Source organism: Cebus imitator, unplaced genomic scaffold (assembly GCF_001604975.1).
Source record: "Cebus imitator isolate Cc_AM_T3 unplaced genomic scaffold, Cebus_imitator-1.0 Scaffold143, whole genome shotgun sequence".
Taxonomy (NCBI): Eukaryota; Metazoa; Chordata; class Mammalia; order Primates; family Cebidae; genus Cebus; species Cebus imitator.
The window spans coordinates 2691215-2714911 of NW_016107458.1; the positions used below are offsets into that span (position 1 = coordinate 2691215).

At 38.2% G+C, this 23697-nt stretch overlaps 2 protein-coding genes across 10 annotated transcripts in view; one reads left to right on the forward strand and one right to left on the reverse strand.

Moving 5' to 3' along the window:
• The window catches only part of LOC108313790 (ankyrin repeat and SOCS box protein 3), a 176836-nt gene that overhangs the window by 80161 nt on the left and 72978 nt on the right, over window positions 1–23697 (reverse strand). For all 4 annotated transcript variants that reach the window (XM_037743389.1, XM_017542334.2, XM_017542332.2 and 1 more), the window contains one exon: window positions 2459–2667. In XM_037743389.1, the coding sequence (XP_037599317.1) occupies window positions 2459–2667 (209 nt within the window). The remainder of the gene's footprint in view (window positions 1–2458; window positions 2668–23697) is intronic.
• CHAC2 (ChaC glutathione specific gamma-glutamylcyclotransferase 2) lies at window positions 4808–15706 on the forward strand. Of its 6 annotated transcripts, XM_037743391.1 has the most exons (5): window positions 4977–5058; window positions 8996–9088; window positions 9222–9277; window positions 11344–11384; window positions 14518–15706. In XM_037743391.1, the coding sequence occupies exons 4-5, from the start codon at window positions 11382–11384 to the stop codon at window positions 14899–14901; spliced, it is 387 nt and encodes a 128-aa protein (XP_037599319.1). In that variant the 5' UTR covers window positions 4977–5058; window positions 8996–9088; window positions 9222–9277; window positions 11344–11381; the 3' UTR covers window positions 14902–15706. The 6 variants fall into 6 exon arrangements, with proteins under 6 accessions (XP_017397825.1, XP_017397824.1, XP_037599318.1 ...); XM_037743392.1 differs by lacking the exon at window positions 9222–9277; XM_037743393.1 differs by lacking the exon at window positions 8996–9088 and having other exon boundaries at window positions 5011–5058.

Below are 23697 nucleotides of genomic sequence, written 5' to 3' on the forward strand. Positions count from 1 at the left end.
AAAAAAAAAAAAAAAATACAGTGAAAAGGTTTAATTTGACCATTTATATCAACTATTCAACATAATTATGTACAGCTATCTTATCCTCCAAAAACAACAAGTTCAACAAAGGATGGTCATTAATGATGAAACTGATAATTAAAACTGCTGAAAGAAGATACAGTTGGGACCGGATACAGTGGCTCACACCTGTAATCCTAGCACTTTGGGAGGTCAAGGTGGATGGATCACTTGAGGTCAGGAGTTTGAGACCAGCCTGGTCAAAATGGCGAAACCCTGTCTCTACTAAAAATAATAGCCAGGCATTGGTGGTAGACACCTGTAATCCCAGCTACTTGGGAGGCTGAGGTAGGAGAATCGCTTGAACCTGGGAGGTGGAGGTTGCAGTGAGCTGAGATCACACCACTGCACTCCAGCCTGGGTGACAGAGCAAGATTTCATCTCAGAAAAAAAGAAAATATAGTCAGGCCTCTGTATCCACAGGTTTTACATCCACAGATTCAACCAAGGAGATGGAAGATAAAGCATTTGTGGGATGAGGAACCCACAAATAGAGGGCTGACTTTTTGTATCTGCATATAGCACATTTTCCTATCTTCAGGGCAGAATGCAGAACTTGAGCATTTATGAATTTTGGTGTCCGTGGTCTTTTTGGAACCAATTCCCTGTGGATACCAAGGGACAACTGTAGAGATGAATTTAAACAGCCATTTCAAATGCCTTTAGTCAAAAGCATACCTAACTTTACCCAGCAGATAAAGGAAAAAAAAAATCTGTAACATAAACTACGCTATTCCTATATGAAGAAGAGATGTAACAGTATATTGGAAATGAACTTTTTGACTAGAAAAGCGCATTCAAACTCATGCCTTTATTTGTTACTACAAATAGTTTGGGAACTCCAGCTTTATACTTAACTTCAAACAGATTCTGAAAACATATCTTAAGCATTTGAAATTAGAGGAATAACATCTATTTTTCCAGTATCTTCAAACATTCGACTATAATAGACAACAGACACTTGAACAAGTGACTTTAAAAACAGTCATTACAAATTTCCTTCATTATGATTTAGAGAGTTTAGCCTTACCATCTCTTATCTGTTAAGATTAAAAAAAAAAAAGAAAGGAAAAAAAAACCACCTACCCGTACCAAAAACAATGTAAAGATTATTTCCTTTCCGGTCCAGGAGATAACAAATTAGTAGTTCTGATGAGCTATGGATCCAGAAGTTTACATTTTAAGCAGCTATACCTGGTGATAAGTATGTAGGGAAGAGGATCTGAATTTCCACGATCAATGAAATGTAAATAGTTTGCTGAGTGTTACAATGCAGAGCATTGTAGTGCCTTTAGTTTAAATTAACTGAACGCTAGAAATGTTTAATTCAATTAAATGTTAGAAGCATGGTATGAGAGGGGAAAAAAGGGGCTTTAGAGTCAGAGAAATGGGTTCAAATCAAATACCCTAGTTTATTATGTAACCTTTTACAAGTCAACTTCTCTGAGCCTTGGTCTTTTCACCAATAAAATGAGGATAATACTGCCTCCAACAGCACTTTTATATATATTAAATAAGATAAGCATGTGCCACAATGACTACTACAAAGCAATCCTCAATCACCACCTCTTTTCTTCCTACCCTCTCTCTACTAAACGTCAGAATCTTGCCTTTGGTCAACGCCCTTCACTCAGTAGTGTGCTGGTTAACATTTAACAACTAGCTGTCCAGGGGAAGAATGCCCAGTTTATAGCACTGGTTAGTAACACTGGCTTATTTCTGTGGTGTAATATTCCCACCATGGCTGATCCAAAGCAGGAAGTCACTGAATGCAGAGATGTAAAGAGATGTGCAATGGCACATTATTATTAATAGCACACATTATTCTCTATCCCATTTATTAACTCTATTTTGTTTGATTTTCCCCATTACACTTTCACCTTTTAAAATGTATCTTCTTTGTTTAGATATTTGTCACCTGTTTCCCCTGACAAGAAAAAGCCTCAGGAAGACAGGCATCTTGTATCATGCTAAGTAGCTGTAAAATTCCAAAAAATATAAAAAAGTGTTTAAAAATAAAGACTAATTCAATCAAAACATATCCTCAATATCAGTGTAATTATTCCTTCTGTCTGGTAAAGGAACAAAGAATAATCATGACCAGTAAATATCAAATATTTAAATTCAAACAGCAGACTACTTCTCCCACATCACCTAGTTCAGTCAATAAAAAGAGGCCAGACAGAGGCACTTCCATATAAGATGTCCAACTAGAATATCATACTAATTGAAACCAAGGCAGGCAATCTTACCATCCTTAATAAATAAATTCAGGCAGTTATTTTATGACTATAGAAAGGGAAACAAATACTACTGTTAATAAGTCATATATTATCTTTTTTCATGTTTTATTAATCCAGCTTGTAGGCAAAGCCTCCACACCTTGAATTTACTTTACCTGCATTAATTAACATCTGCAAACATTCTACAGAGTTGTGATAAGCTGCTTCATGAATCGGCATCCATCCCCTGTTATCAGCGACGTCAACACTTCGGCCCTTTCTGAGCAGTTTCCTTAAGACTTTTACATTGCCTTCCCTGGCAGCAAGTCCAACTGTAGAGCACGTGTCCGCATAAGCTTCTGTAAAATCCATTTGTTTGACCAGTCTACAAAACAAGGTAGAAGGACAATACTATAGTCAATGAAACAACACTTCACTCCTACAGACAAGCAGATCATGGTGGGCCTGGTCTAGCATCTCTCACATGACTGCTGAAGAATGGCCCACAATACAGAAAGTGACCGCAATGCCACAGTCTCTGCTGGTGCCTAAACAAGGAAGTTCCTCTGTTTGGCAGATTAGAATTCCTTGGACTGTTCCTACTAAAAACATGAAGGGACTTCTAAGTGTTCTATCTTTCCTCCTCTGGAAATGGTTGAGCTCCTGTTCATATACCACCACAATGTACTCTTTGGTGCTCCATTAATGAGAGCACCTCTAGTTAATCCCCAGTGTACACTACATTATGCAGAGATGGCCATTCAACTACTGGCAATAATCACTCTCAATATATAGCCCTCTATAGGAAATAACTGGACCCAAAAAGGCCAGAAAAGCAGTGCAAGATGGGTGTCATTCTAGTCTTCCTGTACTTGCTGGTCCTTTCCAGAAGAAGTTAAACACTCAGGCTCTCTATGTTTGACCAAATAGTCTCACTAACTGACCATATTGAAACAGAGAACACTATAAAGGGATGAGTCCTGCTTTCCCACATACCCCACAATTTCTTCACAGAATTCTTGCCCACATCATCATCTCTCTCCAGTGCTCACTTCAAGTTCCCCTGCAGTCAGTGTCCAGTATAGCTCTCATGTGACTCTCTCAAAGACACAATTTCTTGCCAGTGACTATGAAGCAGTTTAGATATGGAATACATATTTGATGACAAATTATTGTTTATTTTCTTAGATGTGATAATGGTATAACACTTATGTCCTGATTCTTTTTTTTTAGGGAACTCGTTCTAGGATGAATGTCCTTATTCTTATAAGACACATATAGAGTATGTGGCAGTAAAATATCATAACACATGCAACATACTTCAAATATTTTTCATTTAAAAGTATAGAGAAAAAAAGGAAGTAAAGCAACTGTGCAAAATGCAAATTACTGGATCTAAAAAGGTACTGGTCATTACACTCTTTTAATCTAACTTTTCTGCATATTCAAAATTTTTCAAAAAAGGAGGGTTAGCAACCATGTCAGGCAATATGGAACTACAAGTTAGAGAAAATAGGAAAAGACCTGTTTTGGGTTGTTTTTTTTTTGTTTTTTTGTTTTTTTTTGGTGGCAGCTTCCTGCTGATTTCTTTATAAGAAAACAAGTAATACCCCTTGAATCTGAGTGTTTCAGCATTCAAGACCATGGTATAGAAATCTTCAAGAAAGAACAATCATTTGTGGCTTCTGTTTTCACACACACACACACACACACACACACACACGGCCATAATAGTCCAAGTGAGTTTCCTAAAGAATAGTTTGCAGCAATAGCTCTAACCAGCAGATCTTCAAAAATTTTTAGGATCCTTGACCCCTTAGAAAAACTCATGAAAGCTGTAGTTCACCCCAGAAAAGTGTACACCCCAAATTTTGTACACAATTTCAGCAGGTTCCCCAGCTCGTTTCCAAAGCCTTTACTGGAACCCCAAGTTAAGAACATTTGCCTGCTCTTTTGTGAAAAAGTCACTGAGGATGCTAAAGATGAAGAAGACTGTGTAAAATTTAAATACATAAACAATTCCCATTGAAAAGGCAGCTACTCTTTCACAGACGTAAACATTTATTGTAAACGTTCTGCTTTTATTTGAAAGGCAAAACACATTTTTTTTCCAGGGCATAAAATTAAATATGGATTACATTCCTCTGGCTGCTGTTATATGGCAAAAATCTAATTTCCAAAGCAGAACAAAATGTGTTTCTAGGTGCTACCTGTGGTGCTGGTACAACGCCTCCGTATTTGGACAGCAAGAGTGACGACTCCTTCCTCCGCCCCGTTAGAAATAAGCCGAGTTCCAATTTCAGAGCCAAACAGCTCCGCAAGAATTGTGGGTATTGTAGTTCACTATACAAGCGTACTAAAGGTAGGTTAGGGTGATTTACGGAGGCTGCAAAAGAATCCATTGCTTACTACACGGAAGGTCAATGCCTCTTAACCCACTAATCAAGGAAATAAAACAAAGCTGACTGAAACCCAGCCGGAAAACCTTTCTGGATTTAAACTCCCAGTGCGCTTTGCGCCAACAGTGGCCATCGCGCCTGCGCCCCGCGCAGCCGGTTACTCGTGTACCGGAGGCTACAGTCCCCCACGGCGCGGCGGCAACTAGGGTTCACGGCCGCCGTAGCAGAGCCGCCGCGGAAAGATGTGGGTTTTTGGTTACGGGTCCCTGATCTGGAAGGTGGATTTTCCCTATCAGGACAAGCTGGTCGGATACATCACAAACTACAGCAGGCGTTTCTGGCAGGGCAGCACGGACCACCGCGGGGTCCCCGGCAAGGTGAGGCGCCGGCCAGCTCCCCACACTTACTGCCCCCGGACCCCCGCTCGCCAACTCCACACCCACCACCCAGCTGCGCGGGAGCCACACCCTAGCGTTTATTGGGGGCCAAGTACATGGCTTGGGGTAACACTTATTTCTGTACATTTTCCCTGCCACCTGCCCGCCATCTCTATCCAGCCCGGGCACTCCTTCCGAAGCTACTTAAAATGCCGGTGGTTCTTGATGCCGCGAGAAGCGCGGGCACAAGCACTCGAGCTGGCGCCAGGCTGAGTGCGGAGAGGGGGCTCCATCTCTCCACAACCTCTGCCAAAAGAAAAAAAAATCCCACTTGAAGGAAGATGAATTTTTTCGTGTCACCACAGAGTTGAAATACTAAAATCAAGTTGCAAATTCAGCTTTTTAGCAATTAAATTTGTTGACATTTCTGCATTCTAGCAGACTTTCATAGGTTTGCGATTAAACGTGCATGTTACTTCTAGGATTTCTTTACATCTCTAAAAAGTTTTATTTTTCTGACACCTAGGATCGCAGAAGAACGAGTTTCAAATTTTTCACTGGTTATTAAGGAACTCATTTTGGTTTTCAGGTACTAGCGAAGTTAAATGAAGTTCCGGTTACATGAGTAACACAGTACCAAATTCATTACTATATCTAACATTTTAATGTTAGTTTCTTGATGTTTCTTATAATATGAAATGTAAGCTATTTGATCCACTTTTCAGTCGGTCATACAAAGACATAAATCTCAATGTATGTATAGAGAATTAGCAGCAGCTCACTGCTTATGCATATCAGCTTTGTACCGACTGCAAAACAACTAATTCATAAAGAAAACTAAGATTGAAGTAACTCATAATTTGGAAATTTGTCAATGGAAAGGGGAAAACATCAAGGCTCTAAAATAGTTTGCACATGCTCATAAAAGAGACACAGGATTAAAATCATGAAAAGAACCATGAGTTAGAAGCCATTCCATTTTAACTAGAGTTGGTCAATTAAGAACTTGGCTTTTAGGTAGACTGTACTGACCTATTTGCATGTTGGACAGAATGACTCGAAAAGGGGGAAATGGCTTAGGGTAAATGCACATTTATAGATCAACAGAAATGTCATAGCCAAAGTATCTCCAAGAATCTTCTAAAACAATATTCAAGACATTAACAAACTAAAGTAAATAAAATGCCTTTTCAGTTGTCAGTTTTGGCTAGGCCTGGTGCCTCATGCCTGTGATCTCAACACTTTGGAAGTTTGAGCCAGGAGGACTGCTTAAGGCCAGGAGTTTGAGAATTGTCATTTTTAAATATGCATATTTAAAATGGCCATTCTGAAGAGAAAACCTTTAGCCCAGGCTCCAATTATAATGACCAAGTACTAAATATTTATGTATGTGGTTATAAAAACATATTTTACTACTATAGTCTTTTGACCAAAATGTGCTGTGTGTTACATAGCACACTGAAATATGTATGCTGTCAGAACAGACTGATGATTAGAAATTGCCTAGTCAATACAACAGTCCATGATTCTTTAAAAGGAGAAAGGAGCTGAGCCAGGCACAGTGGCTCACGCCTGTAATCCTAGCACTTTGGGAGGCCAAGGCAGGCAGATCACCTGAGGTCGGGAGTTCAAGACCAGCCTGACCAACATGGAGAAACCCCATTTCTACTAAAAATGCAAAATTAGCTGGGTGTAGTGGCACATGCCTGTAATCCCAGCTACTTGGGAGGCTGAGGCAGAAGAATCGCTTGAACCTGGGAGGTGGAGATTGCGGTGAGCCGAGATCGCACCATGAACAACAAGAGCGAAACTCCATCTCAAATAAAAACTTAAAGGAGCTATAAAAGCCAGTAGCTCTTTATACTAAAATATAGGAAAGGAAAGTAAGGGGGCAAAGCTGCACTGGCTAACATTTTTACACCTACTTTTATTTAAGGAATTTATCCTAGCAAATTAAACTGAAATCTAATTACATTTATTGTTCTGTTAAAAAAAAAAAAAACGGAAAGAACATAATTTTACCTCACATTTTTAATTAAAATGGATTGCCAGCCTTATATCTCACAAAACTGGCAGTTTCTCATCAAAGTATCTTATTTAAATGTTTTTCACACATCGAATAGAATATATTACAATTTTAATGCAAGAGACAATCATAAACATTTACTAGATTTCTAACTTTTCTAGATCAGAAACACTACTCATTACACAATGTGAACATCCATCATGACTCATATTTTACATCCTCTAAACCCATTCAGGTAGATGTTTCTCAGTAAGATACTGAGAACAGAGTTTAAGTTTTAGAAAATATTTCCAAGTAATTTTCTTTCTTTCTTTCCTTTTTTTTTTTTTTTGGAAATGGAGTCTCCTGTCACTCAGGTTGGAGTACAGTGACAGGTTCTGCGGACACTGCAACCTCTGCCCTCCAGGTTCAAGTGATACTCCTGCTTTAGCCTCCTGAGTAGCTGGCATTACAAGTATGCACCACCATGCCTGGCTAATTTTTGTATTTTTAGTAGAGATGGGGTTTTGCCATGTTGGTCAGGCTGGTCTTGAACTCCTGGCCTCAAGCAATCCACCCGCTTCAGCCTCCCAGTGTGGTGGGATTATAGGCGTGAGCCACCACGCCCAGCCTCCAAGTAATTTTATTTATTATAGTGCCAGTAGTTCATGTCTGTATCATCCAAAGCAGTCACAGGATTCCATTTATTTCCCCTTAAAATCACTCCCTGCATACTCCTTTGTGTTTTGTGTTCCACCAGCCACCACTTCAATCTAAAACTTCACTACTCCTTTTCAATAATTACTACTAAGCACTTATATAAGTGGGAGACAGTTATGCAAACAAAAATATTTGATAAGTGCTGTAAGGAAAACAAATGAAGGGGCAGTAAGAGTTTGGGAGAAGGAGCTGCTAAGTCCATCTGGAGAGATAATGCCAGGACTTTATGGAGGAAGTGGGCAGATGATACAGGCAAATAAAAGGGAGAAGGGCATTCTGCACTAGGCACCAGTATATTCAAAGATATGAGTGTTTTTAAGAGTTACAAATTAATTCAGTAAAACTTCAGGGTAAAAATGGAAAGAAATTAGGTTTGTAGTTAAGTCATGCTAAAGAATTTTTTTTTTAAGAGACAGGGTCTCACTCTGTCACCCAGACTGGAATACAGTGGCATAATCACGACTCACTACAAACTCAACCTCCCAGGCTAAAGTGATCCTCCCCGCTTCAGCCTCCCTAAGTAGCTGACACCACAGGTGCACGGGCACCATGCCTGGCTAATTTTTTGTATTTTTGGTAGAGACAGGGTTTCACCATGTTGCCCAGGCTGGTCTCAAACTCGTAGGCTCAAGCCATCTGCCTGCCTCAGCCTTCTAAAGAGCTGAGATTACAGGCATGAACCACCCATGCCTGGCCAAGGATTTTTATTTTATGCTGTATAATATCACAACTATGAAAATTTTGAAGCAAGAGAGTGACTCGCCCAATTTTTGCACCAGAAAGTCATCCTGGGCCCAACTACAGAACAGACTGGAAGGAAGCAAAACTAAAGTCAGGCAGGAAAATCTTTAAGGAAGCTACTGAAAGATAGAACTAGACTCAGATGACACTCTAAAGACTGTTACCAAGAATTGGTTACGGGGCTGGATGCAAGGGGAAACAAGGAGAGATGGAGTGCCAAACTTGTCACCTGTACCACTAACATTTCTTACTGTGCACTTCCTCCTTCCACTTTAAGTTGAGTACTACATACTTTATCAACCGAATTGTTCCAAAGCATTTCTTTGATCATGCCAGTCACCTACTACCCAAGTTGTGTAGTAGCTCCTTAACTGCCAACTTCTCTCAAATTTCAGTGGCTTATTTCCACTGCCCGCTAATTTCAAATCTGCTCTTTGGCTTTTCTAATCTGACTTTACCCTGTTTCTCCAGTCATCTTTCTGAATCATCTCCTCTATGTGGGGACCCTCTGCTAAAGTCAGACTCTTGGCCTGGTGTAGTCCTGCCTCTAAGGATTCATGAATTGTGAGTCATGTCCTTTCACCAGAATAGGGGTCTTTCTGATCACCTAAGACTCAAAATTCTTACTGCACTTAATAAATACCATACATCTTAGCCCGTAAGCTCAATTTATGTCACATGTTAGTTTGCATTCTAGAATGACAATATAAGCTACTGGAAGCAAGAACCAAGATTACTTCTCCACAGCACAGAGTAGGTATTCAGTAAATAACTTCTAATTCACTTTGAAATTGAAAGTACTATGACAATATCTACTTGACCCTCACCAATATATGTACCCTCATCATAGCATTATCTTAATAACAAGTCAGAAATCTAAATGTCCAAGACACACAAATGTTTATAGTACATCAATGATACAATATTATCCCTATTAAAATGTATGAGAAGACTAACAGGAAAATTAAATGAGAAATGATAATCCAAAATCCCATGTGTTCCACGATTATGAATTATCTATATGAACAGATAAAGACTAGAAGGAAATATCAACAAAGATGACACAAATGCCTGAAAGATTCACGGTCACTATGTGCCAGACACTGGGCATACAAGTAGGTAAAATTGTAGCTTACGACTTAGCAGTCCCATGATTGATGTTCAGGTATCAGTACATATACAGGCTTCGGTACTATGTGGACGAATTTTCTTTTTAAAAAAAGCTTGTAGGCACTAATATAAGTCACCTTTGTGCCTTAAATTATGGAACATTCCAGACTTTCTCTAAGGCTTTCCATTTATAAACAAAGACTGTTTTATCAGTCTTTGAAATGGAAGAACAAACAAAATTTGTTTTGGCTTGATAATATCTCATTTCAACCTCAAGTTGAATAGTAAAGAGTGAAGCTTTCCATATAACTGTTAACTGAGCTGTGTTAAAACCAAAAAAATAAAATTGCCTAGAACACAGATGGTCTGACTGTCCCATATAAGAACTACACAAATAGGCCAGTTCTAATATAAAGTTCATACAGTATATGAATGTAAAAGGAATGCCTGCCTTGAAGTACCCATTACCATATAGAAAAAGGTAAGAACACCTCATAACTCAGAAGTATAAATCATTCATTCTCTCGCACTTCAAACCTCTTAATATACTCTGGTAGCAGTGGTTCTTAAAAGTATGAGCCCCCAAACAATTTCTGGAATCGGCAGGAAAGTTGTTATAGACACAAATTCGTAAGACAGCTCCAGACCTACAGAATCAGAAGCTCTGGAGGTATGTATGGCCTAACAATGCGTTTGTCAAGCCCTCTGGGTCATTTTGATCTACACTAAGGGTTTGAAAGCCACTTCCCCATAGGAAATGGGGAAGTGATGTCATTTTTTCTCCCTAATAAAACTAAAGGCATGGTGGCTCACGCCTGTAATCACAACACTTTGGGAGGCCAAGGAAGGTGGATTACCTAAGGTGAGGAGTTAGGTATCAGCCTGGCCAACATGGTGAAACCCCCGTCTCCACTAAAAATATAAAAATTAGCTGGGTGCGATGGTGGGCACCTGTAATCCCAGCTACTCATAAGGCTGAGATAAGAGAATCACTTGAACTGGGGAGCTGGAGGTTGCAGTGAGCCGAGATCTCATCATTGCACTCCAGCCTAGGCAACAAGAGTGAAACTACAACTCAAAAAATTAAAAAACAAAAAATAAAATAAAAACATAACATTATGGCTGGGAATGGTGGCTCATACCTGTAATCCCAGCACTTCGGGAGGCCAAGGCGGGCAAATCGCAAGGTCAGGAGTTCGAGACCAACCTGACCAATATGGTGAAACCCCATCTCTACTAAAAATACAAAAAATGAGCCGGGCGTGGTGATGCATACCTGTAATCCCAGCTACTCGGGAGGCTGAGGCAGGAGAATCGCTTAAACCCAGGAGGCAGAGGTATACATATAACATTATTTTTTCCTAAGGGGAAAACCAGAATATTTATCATTACTGTTTCCATTTGCCTTTCATTTTAGATGACCCTTAGTCACTGGTATGTTTTCCAATATATTCATGTAAGTGAATTATTACATAATATATGTAATATGTATAAATTGATGGAAATATTTAAAAGGCCAACACAGTCTAGATAAGGTAGATTCTCTTAGCTTTATCATAAAAAATAAGTATGCTTAAGAAATAGTGCTTCTTATGGGCAAATATAGTTCAAATATTCCACGTCAAAAATGTTGCTAATGGCCAGCTACTTAATGAACTTCATTAATTCAGAATTTTTTTTTTTTTTTTTTTTTATTTTTTTAAAAACAGCCTGGAAGAGTTGTGACTCTTGTTGAAGATCCTGCGGTATGGTATAAATATTCTTTTTTGTATAATTTTAATTTTATAAAATGTTGAGATTTTCCGTTTTAATTTTATTAACAATTGTCAGACAATTTGAACTACCCTACCCAATTTGAGCTACAATTTGAACTAAGACAATTTAGAATTGTTTTCTGTATTTGTGGGGGTTTTTTGTGTGTGTTTGTGGAAAATGAGGCCAATAAGAAAAGTCAGAATGTAGGATGCAAGGTAGACAACGAAGTACAAACAAATGGCATGTAGTCTTGTTATTGTGGGGTTTTTTTTTCTTTTTTTCTTTTTTTTTTGAGACAGAGTCTTGCTCTGTCTCCAGGTTGGAGCACAATGGCGCAGTCTTGGCTCACTGCAACCTCCACCTCCTGGGTTCATGCGATTCTTCCGCCTCAGCCTCCCGAGTAGCTGGGACTACAGGCACATGCCAAACGCCCGGCTAATTTTTGTATTTTTAGTGGGGACGGGGTTTCACCATGTTGGCCAGGATGGTCTTGACCTCTTGACCTCACGATCCACCCGCCTCGGCTTCCCAAAGTGTTGGCGTCAGCCACCGCGCCCGGTCTTGTGGGCTGTTTTAAAAACAAGTTTAAGAATTTTGTGGTCCCCTTTTACATTAATGGAAATACCCACCAGACAGCCAGACTACCACCAAGAATTAAATGGAACCCTTAAAAGCTCTCTTCACTTTTTCTAGGAGTCTCATATTCAGCAGAAATCTAAGTCAGGAAATTCCTTTTTTCTTGCTTGCTTAATAGTATCAATAGCACCTGTTTTTTTTTTTTTTTTTGAGACGGAGTTTCGCTCTTGTTACCCAGGCTAGAGTGCAATGGCGCGATCTCGGCTCACCGCAACCTCCGCCTCCCGGGTTCAGGCAATTCTCCTGCCCCAGCCTCCTGAGTCGCTGGGATTACAGGCACACGCCACCATGCCCAGCCAATTTTTTTTTTGTATTTTTAGTAGAGACGGGTTTTCACCATGTTGACCAGGATGGTCTCGATCTCTTGACCTCGTGATCCACCCGCCTCGGCCTCCCACAGTGCTGGGATTACAGGCTTGAGCCACCGCGCCCGGCCTTGTTTTTAACTTTTAAGTTCAGGAGTACATGGGCAGGATGTGCAGGTTTATTACATAAGTAGACATGTCATGGGGGGTTGTTGTACAGATTATTTCATCACCCAGGTATAAATATTAAGCCTAGTATCCATTAGTTGCTTTTCTAGATCCTCTTCCTCCTCCCACTCTCCACCCTCTAGTAGGCCCCAGTAGCACCTGTGTTTTTAAAACTTGTTTGGAGCACCAGAAAGTTTTATGTAACCAACAATCCTCAGTTTCTTAAATATTTTCAATCATTTTATTGCGGTACAAATTCAGAATTTTATATTGTAAAATGTTAACTTTGGAAAGGACTTTAATAAGCAAAAATCAAGCAGTTAGTAATGGTAGATAAATAATGGTGTAGATTAGGAAATGCTTTCATAATTGATACTATGAAAAGCATCTATAAAAAACAGCTTCAAATTGGTAACTCATAACTCCTAATTAAACAGTTGATAAACAAATGGCACTTTGTTTCTATATAATTTTTTAATGATCAAGTGAAAACCTGGTAGTTTTCCTTTCAGTCCCATTATTAAAGACCAAATTTAAAAAAAAAAAAAAAAAGATAAAATGCTGTGCCTATGATACAAAGAAATTATTCACAATAGAGATTTTAAAATGCTTATTTCTTTTATTTCTTTTTTTTTTTCTTTTTGAGACAGTCTCATTCTATTGCCAGGCTGGAGTGCAGTGGCGCGATCCCAGCTCACTGCAACTTCCGTTTTCCGGTTTCAAGCAATTCTCCTGCCTCAGCCTCCCAAGTAGCTGGGACTACAGACAGGCACCACCACGCCAGGCTAAATAAATTTTTTGTATTTTTAGTAGAGACGGGGTTTCACCATGTTGGCCAGGATGGTCTCGATCTCTTGACCTCGTGATCTGCCCACCTCGGTCTATTTCCTTTATTGTTTAGTATGTTGCTCTGTGCACTTTAAGTGAAGAAAAACTATATTGACTTTTTTTTGTTGTTGAGATGGAGTCTCACTCTGTCACCCAGGCTGGAGTGTAGTGGCACGATCTCTGTTCAATGCAACCTCTGTCGCCAGGGGTTCAAGCAGTTCTCCTGCCCAAGGCTCCCAAGCAGCTAGAATTACAGGTGCCTGCTGCCACGCCTGGCTAAAATTTGTATTTTTAGTAGAGACAGAGTTTCACCATCTTGGCCAGGCTTGAACTCCTGACCTCGTGATCCACCCGCTTTGGCCTCCCAAACTGCTGGGATTACAGGCGTGAGCCACCATGCCCGGCTGACTTTTAAGAATATACGCGATACATGGCAAGTACTAGAGCCCCCCCAAAAAAAGAATATACAAGATACAGCCAGGCATGGTGACTCACACCTATAATCCCAGCACACTGGGAGGCCAAGGTGGGTGGATCACTTGAGATCAGGAGTTTGAGACCAGCCTAGCCAACAGGACAAAACCCCTTCTTTACTAAAAATACAAAACTTAGCTGGACATGGTGGTGCGTTCCTGTAATCCCAATCCCAGTTACTCGGAGGCTGAGGGAGGGGAATCACTTGAACCCGGGAGGCTAAGGTTGTGGTGAGCCAAGATCATGCCACTGCACCATAGCCTGGGCAACACACAAGACTTAGTCTCAAAAACAAACAAACAGAAAAGAATATATGAGGTACTCTCGGCCAGGTGTGTTGGCTCACGCCTGTATTTCAGCACTTTGGGAGGCCAAGGTGGGTGGATCACCTGAAGTCAGGAGTTCAAGACCAGCCTGGACAACATGGTGAAACCCCATCTCTACTAAAAATACAAAAATTAGCCAGGCATGGTGGCACATGCCTGTAATCCCAGCTACTCAGGAGGCTGAGGCGGGGGAATCGCTTGAACCCAGGAGGCAGAGATTGCAGTGAGCCAAGATCACACCACTGCACTCCAGCCTGGGCAATAGAGCAAGACTCCATTTCAATAAAAAAAAAAAAAAGAATATATGAGATACTCTCTTAGATCACAACCTATCGTCACCTATTTTAATTAGCCTTATAAATACTAGTGTATTCTTTTCATTTTTCAACAGGGATGTGTATGGGGTGTTGCTTACAGATTGCCAGTAGGAAAGGAAGAAGAAGTAAAAGCATACCTTGACTTCAGAGAGAAAGGAGGCTACAGAACCACAACAGTCATTTTTTATCCAAAAGATACCACAACAAAACCATTCAGTGTATTGTTGTATATTGGAACATGTGATAATCCTAACTATCTTGGTCCTGCACCTCTGGAAGACATTGCTGAACAAATTTTTAATGCAGCTGGTCCAAGTGGAAGAAATACAGAATATCTTTTTGAACTTGCAAATTCTATTAGGAACCTTGTGCCAGAAGAAGCAGATGAGCATCTTTTCGCTTTGGAAAAATTAGTAAAGGAACGTATAGAAGGGAAACAGAATCTCAATTGCATATAAAGAACTAATCATTGACTTTTGTAAACAAGCAGAGCTTTTAGTCTTCAGAGAATTAACTTCAGTGCACAATGGCAATATGATTTGGAAATATGTTTGAAGATCCTATTTTTAATCTAGTGAAGATATTATCTAAACTTATAGTTTAATTGGAGATGTCCTGAAACACATATATTCAAAAGATTGGGATACAGTGAAAGAAAAATTCAAATTTTAATAATACAAAGATTTCCTAACTTTATGCTATTGAACACTTACTCATTAGAAGTGAGTTCTTCAGAAAAATACAGTGAAGGACTCAGTTCAGTCTGGTTTTTATCAGAATAACAATAATCCTGTTGTTTCATATCCCAATACTATTTTGAAGTTCTAAAGAATTAAACCAAAAGTTAACTAAATATAAGGTTATGCCTTCAATATATTCCCATACAATTCCATAACCATGGTTTAAAATATACATGTTTAAAATAACATGATTAGAAATACATAGTAATATGAATAGTATTTCAGCCTTAATTGTGAATTTCCTTGTTATTTAGGTATTAAATGAAACCTTTTCAGTTTAAAGCCAAAAATTGGCATTTTTTTAATATAAAAATTTCCTTGGAATTATAATGTACCTCTTTTTTAAATAAAGGCATTTTACTGTATGGAAAATAACTCACTAAAGCACAAATTACATTATACAAATCATGATCACTAACGATGTAGTCTGTCATTCACGTTTTATTAATCTTATACCAAAACTGAAAAAAATGGGCTTTCTGATACTACAAACTAATGGCATACATAATGAAAGTTTAGTTTTCAAAACAGCTTTTGGAATTCTTTGTCTGTCTGTCTCTCTCTCAAGATATATATATGTATGTATATTTTCCATATATGTGTGTGTGTGTGTGTGTGTGTGTGTGTATTCATTCATTTATTTTACAGCCTGCAGTCTGGCCATCCCACAGGCTGGGAAGTGTAACCTCTGGCAGAAGCCAAGAGCAAGCACCTCCTAGAATCATAATTTTTTATTTGCATAAATTTATAGGATACAAGTGCCATTTTGTTACATGCATAGATTGTATTTTTTGTTTGTTTGTTTTTTAGTAAGAAGTGGCATTACCTGGTATTTGTACATAACTTTCTTTTTCTTTCTTTTATCTTGTCATCCAAAGAAGAGTATCAATTGGGTGTATACTAGTACTCAACTAGGAAACAAGTTATTAACTCACATAGAATTAAACTTTGATTCAAACTATTCAGGTTATTCCTGATTATAGGTTATTTCTTTCTCAATAGGACATATAATCTCTTTAGAATCTTTCACCATAAAAACTTCAGTATAAAACTAAATTTAATATGATACTTACTAAAAGCTCCTTAAACCCAGGCATGATTAATAATTAGTACAGAAGTTTTTTCACATAAAGCTGTCCTACATGTCCTTTTCATGTTTTACTATTTAATAACATCTAACTTAGTAATTTACTCAGCTACATAACTACTTTAAATATCTTCCACCATTTTAAATATTAGTTTTCGAGAAGGCATTTTACTTGTCCTGTAAAACAGAAAGGGTGCTCAATTTATTAATGAATATCTCATAAGGATGTGCTAGGCACTTTACATATGGAGGCATATGTCCTCATTTTCTGCATAATTCCTCTAGCTTGTTTCCATAGTAACTTGCACTCAGTTACGCATCTAACAAATGGCTGAAATCCACGTTGCTCTGACTTTGGAGTACACGATTCTTCTATAACATGTTTTTAAAAAACCCATCTGAAATTACTCTCACTACCCTGCTGGTTTTTTCCAAAGGTAAACGAGATTAAACAAGATTAATGATTAATTTCACTTGTATAATGAAATAGTATCTAACTAGTTACATAAAGATGTTAGAGTTAATTTTCACAGATGTGTATATATTCCCACAAATATAACAAGCCTATCCAAGACTGACATGCTCAGAATCATGTCAGTCAATGCAGAGACCTAGTTTTTCATTTTACAAAGTCCGAAGGAGTGTGTGATTCCCCAAAGTGATTATCATTTAATAACTAGCTTGCAGAATACTAAGAGAGAGGGATTACTTTGGGATCATCATTTATACATCTTTCTAGGCTTACCATTAGAAGTTAAACTAGAAGATTTGTGAATATACACGTGGTATACCATCATCATTTACAGGGAGATTGTGTTCCAAACAGCCGAGGGAAGGGATATTCATTTTCATTAGGATGGGGAGAAACTGACTGAAATGGAAAAGTTACATTCTAGTATCAGAAGCTGGGGTTAGGAGCCTCCAAGCTAGAAACAACTGTGGTGCCAAATTACTTAGAGTATGTTTTCATTGCAAAGCTCAAGCCTCTTTACAGCCCTCAGATCTCACTTTCAAAACATTTTCTCTCTTGCTCTAATTACATACAACACAAAACTCAGATTCTCATTCCTCACAGTAGAAATATTAGGTAGGTATTCAGTTTTAGGAATTCAAGAAAAGGTAAGTGTGAACCCTACATTTAGAAAAGAAACTAAAATTTTCTTTTACATCTCGGATTAAATTTTTAAAAGTTGGTCTTTGTACTCCTAGTCCAGACCACTATTATAATACTTTTCCCCACTCCCAAAGAACACATTCAGTCTTCAATTTACCAAGAACTGTAAGCATCTAGATGCCACTATCTACATACATAAAGTTAATTTAGGGAAACAAAGATTATTATGATGTCAACTCAGAATATTTAAAAGCATGAACATGACTCATTTCACTGTGACTGATTTTAAAAAGTTTGACCATTGTCTATTGATATGCATTCATATTAAATGGGAAAATTTTTAATTTTTTAATCAAGTACCTGAAATGTATATTACTATACATCTTGAAAGTACCTATTTACTTTTAATATAGGTAAAACATTACATAATGACTGATAAAGTCAATAAATATTATTTAAAATTACTTTATATCACATATTCAGAGTATCATGGGTTCAGTTTCTCTTCAAGATTCCTAATAATTATAATCATGATGCCAGAACTGTATTTGGTCTATTAGATATTTTTCAAACATTTTCCAGAAATCTAATACATTTCATTATATTAGATTTCTCTGTTCCATAGATACATTTTGTTTTTAAATTACAACTTCGGAGAATACTCTCTCAATGAGTAAGTGCATATCCTTACATCATGGGTCGTTGTAAATATCAATGTAAACATCGTATTTGTCATTTACCATCCCTTGTTCTTTCTTTCCAGACAATTAGATGACAAATGTGCTTTAAAATTCCCTTTAATCACATCACGTTAAAAATTACTATCAAATGTTCCTATTATACCTATCTTCTCAACAAAAATACTGACTACAGTCTGTATTAATTTATTCAGCTTTTAGCAATCTATTCTTTTATTTGTTTTTGTTTTACTCTTAGCAATCTATTTTTATGGATTTCTAAAATTGTGAATTTGGCTGGCATAGTGGCTCACACCTGCAATCATAGCACTTTGGGATGCCATAAAGGGACGATCACTTCAGGCTAGGAGCTAGAGACCAGCCAGGGAAATGTAGCAGAACCCTGTCTCTATAAAAAATTTAAAAATTAGCCAGGTGTGGTGGCATGCACCTGTAGGCCCAGCTTCTCAAGAGGCTGAGGCAGAAGTATTGCCTGAATCCAGGAGTTCGAGGCTGCAGTGAGCCATGATGACACCACTGCACTCCAGGCTGGGCAACAGAGCAGGACCCTGTCTCAAAAAAAATAAAATAAAACCTTGAATTCACTGCTGGCATATATTAGAGACTCAAAGATTTTGTAGTCCTGTAACTACTAAGTCGAAGAATTTTAACTATTCCAAAGACAACTACAGTACTAAAATTCTTCTTCTGTATGTCAAATTTATATGATGAAAATTAGCCTTATTGGATTTCAGGGGCTTTTCATTCTTATGGTTCATTTTACCATTCTAAAATATTATATTTCAGTTTCATTTTCTTGGTTGTTTTACTTAATTGTACTGAGACTCCTCTTTATAAATGATTCTCCTACACATGTACACACACTATAACTGGAAAACTCACCTCTAATCCTACAATTTCTTGTTTTCTTCCAGCTTTCTTATTCTTCACAGAAATTTTTTAACCACATAGTGCTTCACTTCCTTATCAACTCATCTTAATCCCTTTCCAATTCAACTTTACTCTACCATACCACCCAGTCATTATAGTATCAAGTCTCCAGTGACCACTTCCTGACTGAACCCAAAGATTTCAATTTTCATGCTACTCTGGTGCATCAGACACTAGTGATCAAGCATCCCATGTCACTAAGGTCAAAGAGAAAAACATTTCATTGTGTTTCCAATTATAATTCTTAAACTATTCTTTATCACATACACAGTCATCAATCCTAGGCTTCAATTACCATTTTTACTTGGATAGCTTCCAATCTCCAGCCTATTCTCTCAACCTCTTCATATGTCTGTTACATGAAGGCACCTTCCAGTTGTGCTACACAAGCATGGAAACTTAATGTACTAAAACCAGTACTCATCTCCTTTCCCAACCAGAAAATCTGGTCCCACATTACCTCCCTACAAATAATATACATTAAATGTTGAACAACAGTTCAGGAAAAAAACCAACAGGTTTATGATACTCATATCAATTTATAAAGTTTTAAAGGAAATAGATGGTATTTTCACAATATGTACAAAATGTGTTTGTGCCTTTTTTAATATTAAATTTTACCCTTTGTTTTACTAAAATAAAATACATATATATATAACATTTCTTTAAAAGTGTAAGCAATCTTGGCCAGATGTGGTGGCTTATGCCTGTAATCCCAGAACTTTGGAAGGCCAAGGTGGGTGGATCACCTCAGGTCAGGAGTTCGAGACCAGCCTGACCAATATGGTAAAACCCCACCTCAACTAAAAATATAAAAAAATGAGCCAGGCATGATGGCGGGCACCTATAGTCCCAGCTGCTTAAGAGGCTAAGGCAGGAGAATTGCTGGAACCCAGGAGGCGGAGGCTGCAGTAAGCTGAGATTGTGAGCTCACTGCAGCCCAGTGAGCTGGGCAACAGGGCAAGATTCTTGCCTTAAAAAAAAAACAAAAAAAGTGTAAGCAATCTTTCATTAGAAGGCCATTAGGCTGAGATAGTTCCAGCACTCTGGGTTCCTATACAAGCAAACTGAAGTCCAATGTAAACAGTAAAACAAAACTTAATCTTTGTTTTTTATTTTTTAATTATAAATTGACAAATATGTATATATTTATGGGGTACAAAGTGATATTATGATTTATGAATAAGATGTGGAATAATTAAATCAATCTAATTAACATATCCATCACCTCAAATACTTGTTTTTTGTAGTGAAAACTTTTGAAATTTACTCTTAGCAAGTATAAAGTATACATTATCAGTCACTATATTCCCCATGCTGTGCAACATATCTCAAAGAAAAAAATTCCTCCCCTTTAACTATCACCTCCCCATTCGCCCATGGCCTCCCCCTACTCCTGGTAACCACTGTTCTACTCTCTGCTTCTTTTAGTTCAATAGTTTTAGATTAAATATACTGTATAAGTAAGCTCATATGGTGTTTGTCTGTCTGAACCTGGCTTATCTCATTTAGCTTAATGTTCTCCAATCCATCCATGTTGTTGCAAATGACAAAGTTTCTTTCATTTTTAAGGCTGAATGAAATACATCCACTGTGTATGTATACCACATTTTTCTTTATCCATTCATCTGTCAAAGGACACTTATATTGATTATATATCTTGGCCATCAACATACGGATTTCCAATCTTTTAGGTAAATACTCAGAAGTGGGACTGCTGGATCATATAGTAATTCTATTTTTAGTTTTTAGAGGAACCTCCATTATTTTCCACAATGGCTGTACTAATTTACATTGTCATTAACAGCGTACAAAAGTTCCCCTTTCTCTACATCCTCACCAACACTTATCTTTCAATTCTTTGATAATAGCCATTCCATTCTGACACGTATGGGGTAATATCTCATTGTGGTTTTAATTTGCATTTCCTGATGATTAGTAACGTTAAGTATTTTTTCATATATCTGTTGGCCATTTGTATGTCTTCTTTTAGAAATGTCTATAAAGGTTCCTTGCCCATATTTTAACTGGATTATTTGTATTCTTTCTGTAGAGTTATTTGAGTTCTTTTTATATTCTAAATTTTAACCCCTTATCACACATATGGCTTGCAAATATTTCCTCCCAATCCACAGGATGTCAGAACTTAATTTTCATCAATCTGAAACCAACAACTATTCTCTAATGAGCAACTTTCTGCCAGATTGTACCCAAATAAGACAAACAAGAAGCTATGCCAATCAAGTAATTTTTTTTTTGAGACAAGGTCTCACTCTGTTGGTTGCCCAGGCTGAAGTGCAGTGGTGCAATCACAGCTCACTGCAGCCTCAACCTCCCAGGCTCAAGCAATCCTCCTACCACGGCTTCCAAGTAGCTGGAACTACTGGATGTGCCAACATGCCTAGGTAATTTTTGTATTTTTTGTAGAGATGGAGTTTCACCATGTTGCCCAGGCTGGTCTTGAACTCCTAAACTCAAGTGATCTGCCTACCTCAGCCTCCCAAAGTGCTAGGATTACAGGTGTGAGCCACCATGCCCAGCCCAATCAAGTAATTTCTTTACTTTGCTTCCACATTCAGCCTGCAAAGGTCTGCTGCTTACACTGTTAAAACAGAGTTCCCTGAACCTCTTCTGGTTTTGGGTACCACCCGATTCACGAATCTTTTAACACACCAATTCTGACAAGTTCATTTTGTCTAAAGTTTTTATTTTAACAAAGTCAAAACAAAGTTAGCAAGGAAGCCCTGAAGCCATTTTGGGATAAGGCTTAAAAGGTTACATGATAGTAAAAGGTTACATGCTGAAAGATTCTCAACTAAAGAGCCTTATAATGCATCAAGAGCCAGTTTCTTACATATTCTTGTTTCCAATCTCTTTTCCTCTTTCTAATGCATGCTCTACTCTGCACTCAGAATTACTTTCCTAAAATATAGAACTAAGGTCAGTAATCAAAGATGCCTTCCCACTGCATATAAAAGAATTCAAATGCTTTAATCTGGCATTCAGCTATTTACAACCTGATCAATCTGGTATCAGTGTTTGTCAAATTTCACTTCCCATTGATGTACTCCCCTGCCCCTTGTGCTCCAATCACACCACCCTCTCATTCTTTAAGACTTAGCTCAAATGATGGAACTAATGATATATGACAAGCAATGACTAATGTACTGAGACAACCAAAATAAGTAAGATAGGTCCCAGCTATCAAGAATCATATTTGGTAGAAAAACACACACACAAACAAAGCTATGTAATCAACAAAAGATGTGATATAAAATACAAGCAGAGGGATGGGTATGGTTCTCATGACTGTAATCTCAGCAATTTGGGGGGCCACAGCAAGAGGATCACTTGAAGTCAGTAGTTTGAGACCAGCCTGGGCAACATAGTGAGATCATATCGCTACAAAAATGTAAAAATTAGTTGGGCATAGTGGCACACGTCTGCAGTCCTAGCTACTCTGGAGACTGAAGCAGAAGGATCTCTTTAGAAGTTTAAGGCTGCAGTGAGCTATCATCATGCCCCTGCACTTCAGCCTGGACAACAGAGCAATACTCTGTCTCTAAAGCTAATAACAAATACATAAAATATAAGCAGAATACAGAAAGGCAAGTTACTAATTTAAACTAGCAGAATCAGAGAAAGCGTCAAAGAAAAAATAAAAAGGTGTTCATGGGTCAGAGAATAATAGTTACACTTATGTAGCACTTACTATATGCTAGATATTATCCCAAGTGCTTTACGTATATTAACTCATTTAACCCTCATTTTCTAAGATGATGAAAATGAGAGGCAGAGTTTAAGTAAAACAAATGCAGTACCATTATTGAATATTTTACAATACATTAGGCACTGTGCTAAGCACTGAATAGGAACAAAAAGAAATTAAGGCCTATAACTTAAAAATACACACAAAAAAAACAGCTGGGTACAGTGGCTCACACCTGTAATCCCAGCATTTTGGGAGGCTTGAGGGAACAGATCACTTGAGCCCAGGAGTTCAAGATCAGCCTGGGCAACATGGCAAAACCCAGTCTCTTACAAAAACAAAAACAAAAACAAAAAAAGCCAGGTGTGGTGGCACATGCTTATAGTCCCAGCTACTCAGGAGGCTGAGGTGGGAGGGTCACGTTAGCCCAGGAGGTTGAGGCTACAATGAGCCAAGATCATGCCACTGCACTCTAGCCTAGGCAACAAAGTGAGATCCAGTCTCCTTCCTTCTGCAAAAAAAAAAAAAAAAAAAGTGAGAGATGGTAGTTATCTCATTTTGTGCCTCCACGGGTACGGTTTAACCCCACTGAGATTCTTTCCTAAAATAGAAAAAAATAGGACTTTTAAAATTAGGATTTAAAAGATTGACCTAATTACCTATATCCTACAGCCATAATATTCTTTTTAAACAACAGGATGCTTTGACCAATTTTCTCAACAGCATTGATTTATTCAACAAATACTGGCTGGGTGCCATGGCTCACACCTGTAATCCCAACACTCTGTGTAGCCAAGAATTCAAAAAATTAAAAAATTAGTTAGGCATGGTGGTGCACGCCTGTAGTCCCAGCTACTCAGGAAGCTGATGTGATGGGAGGATCACTTTAACCCCAGAGGTTGAGGTGGCAGTGATCAGTGATCATGCAACTGCACTCCCACAGCCTGGGTGACAAAGCGAGACCCTGTCTCAAAAA